At 31.6% G+C, this 10,879-nt stretch overlaps 1 protein-coding gene across 1 annotated transcript; it reads right to left on the bottom strand.

The window, feature by feature from the left end:
- Positions 1 to 1,231: 1,231 nt before the first annotated feature.
- LOC125835440 (polyamine oxidase 2-like) lies at positions 1,232 to 8,124 on the bottom strand. The gene is made up of 10 exons (XM_049514567.1): positions 7,700 to 8,124; positions 6,428 to 6,543; positions 6,258 to 6,346; positions 6,025 to 6,138; positions 5,751 to 5,838; positions 5,494 to 5,579; positions 5,285 to 5,387; positions 3,289 to 3,386; positions 2,747 to 3,176; positions 1,232 to 1,924 (listed from the first exon to the last, which is right to left on the bottom strand). The coding sequence occupies exons 1-10, from the start codon at positions 7,737 to 7,739 to the stop codon at positions 1,616 to 1,618; spliced, it is 1,473 nt and encodes a 490-aa protein (XP_049370524.1). The 5' UTR covers positions 7,740 to 8,124; the 3' UTR covers positions 1,232 to 1,615.
- Between the last annotated feature and the right edge of the window lie 2,755 nt (positions 8,125 to 10,879).

Genomic DNA, 10,879 nt, shown 5'->3' on the forward strand with positions numbered 1-10,879 from the left:
GACCTTATTTTTATCTTTAAAAATAATAATCTTCTTTTTAAAAAAAATATATATATTATTTTATTATTATATGACATTTTCCTATTGAATAAAATTAAATTTCTAACGTATTAGATTTTCTTGACGCACCCCAATTCATATAAACCCATTGATGGGTCTTTAAATTAATTGGGTTTAAGGGATTTTGTGGATATGAATGGGGCGCATTAATAATTTTCTAAAAAATGTAAGTTATAAGGGTAAAAATAGGTCAAAAAGATTAATCTAAGAATATTTTTAAATAAATAAGTGGGCATGGGGTGACATAAAACTAAATTAAGAAAACCCATTTCAATTTTAAATATTTGTTTCTAATTAAAAAAACTCGTTTTAATTATTTTACTTGATTTTAAAGATGGTGAAATTACGTGGGTAAATTATGTGGGAGGGGAATCAAATTGTTTTAAAAAATAATTAGAAGGGTTTTAATTAAAATTGAGGCACGCTTTATAAGAAAAAAAATTGATGCAGCTTCATCGGTTACTTTTCATGTAAAAATACAAAGAAAATCTCAAAAAGAAATTCTTATTTTAAAAAACTAAATGGTTGACCGTCAATTTTTATTTTTTATTTTTTTACAAAAACTAACAGAAAAACATCAATTTTAAAATGCAAAACTGCCGTTAAAAAGCATAAACAAAAAATAAAAAAATCATAAAAAATAATGTTTTGCATTTTAATGGTACAGAAAAAATAAATTTGAAAGATTAATATGAAATAAGATTGAGATATAGAAGTGCGAAAATAAAAATTGCGGGCAAGTTAAACTGTCTACGTACTTGGCCAATTTTAAAGTAAAATTTCTGCGCATATAAATGAAAATTCACACTAACAACATTAAATTTAGAATGGATAAAGTCCGGATTTACCTTTATATTTTGCGAAAATACCTAACTTCGTCTCATTTTTTAACTCAAAATTGAACCAAACTATTGCCCATAAGGACAAAGGTGGACATATTTCATACTAATTAGTATCTAATTATTTAGATTAGAGCATAAACTTACCATATGAGTACACTGGAATGGATACGGACTAATCGATTCTCTTAATACAATCTTAAAATTGAAGGGTGTTTAGCAAAGTTGACAATTTCAACTTGCAGAGCTCCATGGATGATATATTTTCACTTCCTTTAACCAAATATATAATGCATAATACTGAAGAATTCAACTACTAAAATGATGTCAAATGAGAATAAATTGTCTTAGATAAACACACATCATCTTATACAAGCATAGTTCATGTTACACACATTAGCTAATAGCTGTTAAACTGAAAGATGCACTTAAAACACCGCGATTTGCAGATGTAACCAGTCTGACCCTATCTCCACAGGTGACTTCCACAGCTGCATCATCATACATATTAGCAGACCTTGTCTCCTAGTTCACTTAGAAATGCCATAAACACTGCATACAGTTGACTATACACATGCGCTAACGCTTGATCATTCATTGAGGAACCTTGTGGCTTCCACAATTTTCACTAAGCAGTCAGCACATGATGTGTTAAGCCACTCCCATATGACACTTAAATACTGTGTCTATACATATATAATTGGGAACTAAATTAGTTACATACGGGAGATCAATAAGGGGACAGCAACAGGAGTGTCCTCACCCATGACTGGCTGGAACAGATCCACCTCTCCGTACCGCTCTAGGACACGCATCCTGCAGTCCTCAGCAGCCATTAGTCCTGTTGAATATGCACCATGCACAGAACCTGGGTAATCCATACTCGTCGCCTCCCCAGCAAAAAATATGTTATCCACCGGTATCCTCAGCCTTTCATAGAACTCATGAGGCTTCCCTACGGCATCGTAGCTGTAGGATCCGAGTGAGTTTACATCTGTACCCCAATGAGAAACAAGATGTTGGATCTGCAGAAAGACCAGGAGGAAAAGATAGTGAGCTATGTGACTATCATTACATAATATGAAAGCAAGACACAGACAATATTTGCTTCCTAGAGTAGTTCTCTTTCTCCTGATCAACTAACAGAATCTCAAGCTAACCAAATGCGTTCTCTTGAAAAGGTTCAACCGATTTCCAGAAGTCAAGATTGGAAATAGCAGAAAACTCAAATATTTTTAGGAAAAAACCATTTCAAGTGATCCTTACTAGGTTTCTGTGAAACAATAATCATATATCTATATATATATATATATATATATATATATCATACTAAAAAGTGATAGTTGAATGCAATGAAAGGTCCTGCGGAAACTGAAGAGTTGAAACAGGAGACAATGGAGAGTGATTGTATCCACTAATCCCTCATGCTTAACGGTGGAGGATTAATACATTTGGTTCATTCTCAAAAAGTAGTTCTCCTTTAAAGCCTCATCTCCTCTGTTTCAGTGAACATTCAATTTATATATATATATATATGATTTCGATTTACATGGATTCCTGCAATTGCTTCTCTCTTCTGGCTCTCTTGAGCAACTAAGTTGTATTTCGTTGGGTAGTGTACACTCAAATATGTAAGATATCATTCAAATATGCATAATGCTAATAGCTCATTAGTTTGCACTTGCATTTTTTTTCCCTTCAATTTCGTGTAACCATCGCATACTTATTCTAATATTATTTGTATTATTTTAAAATATTTATATTGATTAGCATTAGGTACACGTGCAGCGAACTTGTCCCGAGATTAGAAATTAAAAAACGGGAGTACAGAGGAATTGCAACATTACCGGAGTAGTCGCATTGGGAAGAATCCTCTGAAGTTGCTTAAAAGCAAAATTGGCAGCATCCTCATCTGATAGTTTCTCCATGTCACGGGCTAGCTGCCCCGCAGGCATATAAACTAGGACAGGATGGCCAGTGGCCTTGTGAAGATTCAAAAAGTAACTACATTCATATGAGCTCTGAGCAACTACCCCCAAGAACTCAACATTTGGCCAAAAAACCTTTTCAAAGTGCAGAATAATCTTGTTTTCAATCCCTACACCTAGTTCATTGATGGCAGCCTCCTTCCATTCAGGTAATCTGGGTTCAAACTTGATCCGGTTCGATTTTAAAACACCAAGAGGAACAGCAACAACGGCAGCATCAGCTACAAAAGTTCTCCCATCCTCAACAGTCACTTTCACTCCATTATAACGCCTTACTACTTGTGTAACCCTGAGAAAGGTTGCGGAAACAACAAATTAGTCATTCAAGACTGTTTTTTCCCTTTTCTTTTAGAGAGGAGGAGGTGCAGAAACAGAGATGTCAAGAGGTAGGTTTCTCTTACCTGTGATCTACACGAATGTCAAGCCCTTTTGCTAGTGTGTTGATGACAGGACGATACCCCCGAACCATAAGACCATGCCCACCAGGAAGCAATTCTTCCTGTATATCACAAAACTGAATGGGTAAGACTTATCTATAGTAATGTTTGCTGGGACAGGAGACTGAACAGGAATTTGTATGACCTTCTCCTTTTATCTACTGATACAAGCATAAAAATACGGATATATCTATAACACAAGTAAAAACATTTTTATCTTCCAGAACCTTAGACATCTTGCATTAAGGTTACTTTTGACACAGGTTACAAGATCTGAGCTTTGCTTAGTGTAGTTAGGGATGGCAATGGGGCGGGGCAGGGTGGGTTTAAGGCTATGCAGGGCGGGTTGAAGTGGGTTTTTTTAAAATTAATGCGGGGCGGGGCGTGTTGCGGGTATATATGATTTTATGTGGGTTCAAACTTAATTTTATTTTTTTACATATTATAAGAGTGATAGAGCATTATTTATTAAGATACTTTCTTTAAAGCTACTAAAATATTCAAGATAGTAAATGAAAATGGTTCAATAAAAATTAATACAATTTCTTGCATGTTTCCCGATTGACCTCTAACAAACAAATTTTTTAAGTCACTATCCTATTAAATTAATACAACTTAATGAAAAAATGAATTTATTCTTATGAATTTTATTTTTTGTATCAAACTTAACTAGAAAAAGAAAATATTAAAAAAAATTATGCGGGGCAGGTTCATGCGGGGTGGGTCTATGCGGGGCGGGGTGGGGCAGGTTGAAAATGAAAAAAATAGTTATGCGGGGAGGGCAGGGCGGATTAAAAATTTTACGGGTTAAGCTCCCCATTGTCATCCCTAAGTGTAGTATCTCTAAATTTAGGAAGACTCGTTCAAATACATGGGTTTTACATTTTAACCGATCAACACGATACCAAGTAGGAAGATTCATTCTATATATATACACAGACATGTATGTCAAACTTCTCATAACAACAGAAATACAAACTAGAACCTGGAGATACGAGAAAAGCTATTGGTCTTACAATGAAATGACTCTCACCTACTATTTGTATGCATTATTAAGTATCATTATCCTCCTACTCACAGACACATGTTGGATATAGGGGATCTAAGCAAAGGAAGAGATTGACAGTAAATTTAGAATTGGTTAAATTATATGAGCATGTACTGACCAGTGACCACAATCGAGGTACAACGGAACCCCTTTTTTCAAAATGAAGATACTTAGGTAGTAATAAATCTATTATCACAAGTTAATCTTAAGTAAATTGGTCCTTATTTGGTCAAAGCGATCATAGTCTTCTTACATAAGCTAATGTCAGACCAGGGTTTACCAGTTTGATGGTGCCATAACCAAAAGAGGTGTAGGGCATACAAGGTTGCATGTTGGGAGTTACAGCATATCTGTATTGGGTAAAGATGCGACAATGGGTGCTAGGCTTTATACCAAGAAGGGTAATCCTCATACTTAATTTGCTCCTACTACTGATAAAAAATTTAAGATATTAAACAAGCAAATACAACACATTTTTGAGCTGAAATCTTGCGAAAACAGCAGAACTAACATTATGCATCAACAAGGTAGACCTTATTTTTGACAGTCAGTTACCAGAATAGAACCTGGAATTATTGTTGTTAACATTGGCTTTTACTACCCTAATGATATTCAATCTTTGCCAACTATTATGTTCACTAATATCAAATCCAATTTCTATCCTATATCATCATCAAGGTGCTTCTTTCTTCATCCAATGATATCATTTCTAATGAGCTTTGCGAACATATGTCATAGATGATAGAATCCATATGCAAAAAAGGAAGAAATGTCGCACTCTTTCTGAACAAACTGTTTTACTACATCAAGAACATTTCTATATATTAACCTAGTTAACCAGTGGTCTCTGCAAGTAATGGTCTGTTAGATATAAGCATCTTCTTTATCCTAAATGGGGGCAAAGAAATCTACCTGGTCCCAGTACTTGAGTGAGATGGAATCAGCATCTGCAGCAAACCAGCCTTCCATTCTGCAAAGGTACCACTGCAACACCTTATGAGCAATGCCATCGAGCCTGTAACAAAAAAAGTCACTTAGCAGAAGTGGTACTTTTCTTAATCTTTTCAGTTAAGTTTAGGGGGAGGAGATCAGTATATCAATAAAACAATACTAAATGGTACCTCAAGTCGGGTCTCCTATCAAAAGCCATTGATATAGCGCGACCAATAGACATGTCTTCGCTGAATTCTTGTCTAATTCTATCAGTCTGCAACAAAAGTGAAACAGCTCTCATCAGAAAATATCCATAGCATCACACATTTTAAAGACATGTAACAAACATTCTTTTCCATGAAGAAGGAAATTATATTCAACAATTCAAAGATCAAAGAAATGAAGGTGCGGCGATAGAGGGAAAGAGGGGAGAGAGAGAACATGCCTCTTTCAAAATGCTCTCAAATGTTTCGCCAACCTTAGTCACTAAGTCTTGGGGAACTTGATTACCATCCATGTCAAAAAGAGCATAACTGAAGAATTAAAGCCAGGTGAAATGAGTATGCGTTTCTTAACAAGGTCAGGGAAATAGTTATGCAATCAATAATATAACCAAACTTAGATGTATATTAGTACAAGTATTTGTGTGCGAATCAGCTGTACATTAAGAAAAACTGGCATGTGAGAGGTAAGAACTAAGAAGGGCATGAAATACAAACCTCTCTAGATCATGGTCATACAACACAGAATTGTCACCACTTGTACGATAGAGAGGGAGTCCTAGTCTTCCAATGAGAGGTGCCAGAGGATTCTCTTTGCAGACACCATGCAACCTAAAACAATCAGCAAATAGCCAATTAATTTCCAAAGCAAGCAAAGAGGTTGAACTTAATTTCGTTAATAAAAAGGAAAGTCTTGGTTGTAAAGCAAAAGCAAGAGTAGAAGTCATTACCAAGATGCACCCAAGTCAACAGGAAAACCAAACGAGTAGTCAGTGTGAACACGGCCTCCAATCCTATCTCGTGATTCCAAAACAACCACCTACAGAAAAATACTTATCTTAGTTAAACATAAACATCACCACTTATGCCAACCAAGTGAAGACAAGCTCTACATGCATACCTGAAATGATGCATCATAAAGCGCCCGAGCAGCTGCAAGGCCAGCAATTCCCCCACCAATCACAATGACAGATGGTGAAGCCTCAGCCCTCTGCCCAGCACTTGAGAAGCAAGGAGCTAGAAGACAAAACCAAAAAACTGAGTCAGAAAAGTTGCTAAAGTAACAGAGAAGACAGCAAGAAACCTGTAATTAGGCAACCATACATATTTGAGGTCATTAAATAAACGGCAAATGACTCAAAAAGTGATAAAGTGGCATACAAATCCTCCAAATAAAAGCTTAACCATATTGTTTGCTGTTTGTTATACGATCTAAATATATTAATGTGCTTCTTAGGCTAAAAGACTAAAATTGCATACCAGGAGTAACAATCACATTTAAAAGTGGGATTAGATAAATGTCACAATGATCAGATGCTCCGGGAATCAGGATTTAGATCACAAAGGGTCATTTTGTTAAAAGAACAAAATATAACTTGAAGGACACCAATGATCCTTCATAGTCCAGTAAAATCGAAACGGCAGCAGATCAAAGTAATTTATTATTCATTAGTCAACTCGTAGAGAACCAATATAGCAGACCGAAAATTGACGTCATATCCATTTGCCTAATTATAATTATCTAACTAAAGCAAAAGTTATCAAGATGTAATCGAGATCAAAAGTAGCCAATAAAAGAATTTTAGAGGGTCCCTTGTACCTTTCGGTGGGCATTTTTTAGCATACTTAGTAGCCAAAAAGTGTTTGATTATAAAAAACAAAAGCAGCCCACGTCACAATAACAGGTATACTAAAAAATATATTCTTTGCAACTTGAAAACTGCAAAAGGTTTTATTTAATTTTATGTACAATAAATCTCTCCATCTCTCCATCCCAAACAAATTGAAATCGGCCATATGATTTATCACAATTCACAGACTAAAGCTTTAAACATTTTTTTATAAAAAATTTAACGGGTTACGTAATCATAGTTCAACATTTACAATTTCGTAATCATAGTTCAATGATCATTTCCAACTCAAACAATACAAACTTAATTGAAATATTAAAACAAATCCCCAAAAAAACAAACAAATTAAGTTTTCTATACTAAAAACCCTGCAGAATCTAAAATAACCACACACACTGCAAAAATATTCAGCTCAATTCAATTCAAAATACTAAAATAAAATAAAAATTCAAATTAAACGCCATAATCTAATCAATCACTCTAAAAAAACAACGGAATCAAGTAAAAAAATCATCGAGAAAACATTAATAAAAGATACGAACCTCTTTGGAGTTGACGATTACTCTTGTGTTGAGAATCCATGAGATAAATTGCGAGAGAAATGTGGATTTAATAAACTAAAAGTCAATAATCTCAATAATAATCTGAGTATAACAGAATTGCTGGCACAATTATTATTATTACTAGTGGAATTAGGTGAATAATGGAGAAGAAAGATCAAAAGACAAGTGAACAAGTGATTATTATTGGAATTTGAAGCGAACCCCAGCTTGACCAAACAGCAGCTCATGCGTATACAGATTTCTGATAAAAAAAAACCTCTGAAATCAAATTGGGGATGATCGGAGAGAGATTTTTTCTGATGAAAATTGGGGGAAAAGAGAAGATTCTAGAGAGAGAGAGGAGAGAGAAGCAAGTGTTTGGTTGGTGATTGTTAATGGAGTCCAAATTGGATTCTTCTTTGTACATTACGAAAAAGTGTGGTTTGGGATTTATTTATACACAAAAAATACACATCTTTGCCATCTGTATTTTCCTTTTTTATTTTTTAAAAAGGTATTATTTTGAATTTTTTTATTCGATGTTAAGTTGAATTTTTTTATCAAAGATAAAACAATCTCATGAATCCATATTGGTAATTAGTTTGAATTTTGATACATAAACTATGTTATAGGTTTAGGTGAAAAAATGGAGATTTTACTAACATGTGATTCATTGGTGTTAATTAATATATGTATATTACTAATAAATGTAGCGTAACAAAATAAATTATTGTGTATGTGTTATATTATTAAGTACAATTTTTTTAATTAAAAAATCATAAAAATTTTAAGATAAAAAAATATAGTTAGAGATATGTTCCTTTTTTTTCTTCTTATATTAGTTATTAGTTACTTATATATAAACATTAATTAATTATATATAGACGAAAAAAATGTATCAATAATGATAAAACTAGTAGATTGAAAACCCATGTGATTGTTCATTGACTTGAACAAAACACTAGCTGTTGAAAATTAATCTCCAAATTATTTTTATAGTTTATTACACAAAATAACAATTATTTTTATAATTTCTTACACAAAATATCTGCTGTTGAAACTCATAAAAAATATAATGATTCATAAAGTAACATAATGTTTTGAATTTTTTTTTTTTTTAAAAGTTAAATAAAGAATAAAGAGATATGAACTTTTAATCTCTACACTATTGAATACTATTATTAAAAGATTTAGTGTCCGTTTAAATAAAGTATCACTTTTAAGTTAAAAATAAAAAGTCAAACTTGAATGATTTTTAAGTCAAATTTTTTTTCAGAATGGCAGCAATCGACTTATTTCTGTCTTACAGCTTTCTTGTAGTATAAAAAACAGGGGAGACCTACTTTTGATTTTGACTTATTTTTAAGTCATTTAAAATTTATTTTAAGTCATTTTTTATTTATTTTAAGTTATTCTTTTATATTTGTCAAACAGATAGTCAGAACTGACTTAACTGTAGGTTTGACTAATTTTTAAGTCAATCCAAACACCCTTTTAAATTGATAAATATATATTTTATACTAATTGATTTTTTTCGTTCTTAACAAAATTTTACCACTCTCGTGAGTCGTGGATATCAAATACTCACCATTTTTATTAAATGAATTTGTTCTAAAATATTTGGAGGTTAAGACAAGAAATATAAGAGTAATTATTATTATTTTCAAATGGAAGATAAATGCAGTAGTTATAGATTGTAGAAAATATTTAAAAGATACTCCTGCGATCCATTTTACTAGTTAGATTTTTCTTCTAGACATTCTTTCAAAAAATAATTTAGTTAAATTATTTTTATTTATTCTTTGAGTTTAATTTAAACTTTTTTTTCATCATATTTGTGGCTCCCCCTTATTGAATAAAATAAAGGTAAAAGTGAGATTTTTATTTTTTTTACAAGTAACAATATGGTAGCATCATATGTGATGGTAATCGAACATACGAATTTGTCAAAATAAATATATATGATAGAATTTTTCTTGTATTCTCCCATTACCAGTTTGCAAAAAGAGATAAATTCACATATATCAGTTCTAGAATAATTTTTCTATATAGTTTGGTAAATTAATTTTTCTAGTGTATGTTTGAGTAGAGAGTTTTTTTCTTCTTTTTTGCATAAAACAAAATCATATCTTTGAAAATTGTTCAAAAATAATTTAATCAATTAAAAACAAAAAAGATATTTACTAAAAAAGTATATTTCAATATACCAAACACGTTTAAAAAATGGCGAAGAAAATGATTAATAAGTTTTGTAAAGGATGCATTGGATCTACAAAGTGTTGCTTTATTGAATGATTTTCCCCCCTTTTTCCACCACATGTTATTCAAAAGATAATATATTTCTTTTTTATATTAAAAAAAATGATCAAACAGGGGTATTTTACAAAATTTAGAAAGAGATGTACATTGTTGACCTCTTTATAACAATATTTTTAGACTTATATATAGAAATCTATGATATTAATAATGCAAAAGATTTTGATGCATGTATCAACATGGTTACAGACCCAATTGTTCCTTAAAATTTTTTTTCATATATATATTTAGAAAAAAAGATATTTTCGATTTATTAAGTAATAATAAAGACATTTTTTAATCAAAATATTAATGATAAGAACATTTTTAGACTAAACTATAAATGAAGAATCGTTTTTAATTATTTCATTTAATTTAAAAATATTTTTCACTCTTTCCATTAAAAAAAAATATTGATAGTCCGTCAATTTTTTGGTCGGTTTTCCCGACTTTAAATAGTGATATTTGCAGTTTTGTGACTTTGACGAGGAACAAATAATAAGATATTTGCTAAGATTAAGCTAAATAATAGAGTTATTTTTTTGGACTTAACTCAAATAATTAGTTGGAAGAAGATATACTTATCCAATTTGAAATATTGTTTTTTATGACTTTGAAAAAAGTAAACTCTATGTCTTTTTATATGCTAAGTTGCTAACAATTCATAATAATACGCATTTGTTTTCTATAATAATAAGTTATCATAATAGTTGAATTAGCATTTGATAATAAAATTGGATGGTATATAAATGTGCAATAAAATTGGATGTCCATTCAATGGATGTAATGAAATTAGGGATTGATTCATGATACAAATACTAAGTTGTTTACAACAAATTTTAAATATATGAAAAAAAAATCAATCATTTTATTCTTTCATTGATT

The sequence above is a fragment of the Solanum verrucosum genome, unplaced genomic scaffold, assembly GCF_900185275.1.
Source record: "Solanum verrucosum unplaced genomic scaffold, falcon-dt-bn FXZP01000040.1, whole genome shotgun sequence".
Classification (NCBI taxonomy): Eukaryota; Viridiplantae; Streptophyta; class Magnoliopsida; order Solanales; family Solanaceae; genus Solanum; species Solanum verrucosum.

What these genes read in the sequence shown, in the direction of transcription:
- LOC125835440 (XM_049514567.1), bottom strand. Translation starts at nt 7,739, where the DNA reads ATGGATTCTCAACACAAGAGTAATCGTCAACTCCAAAGAG. An exon ending in GATAGGAGACCCGACTTGAG is followed by an intron (nt 5,388 to 5,493) that starts GTACCATTTAGT and finishes TTTTTGTTACAG; the next exon opens with GCTCGATGGCATTGCTCATA. An exon ending in TTCCCAATGCGACTACTCCG is followed by an intron (nt 1,925 to 2,746) that starts GTAATGTTGCAA and finishes GTCTTTCTGCAG; the next exon opens with ATCCAACATCTTGTTTCTCA.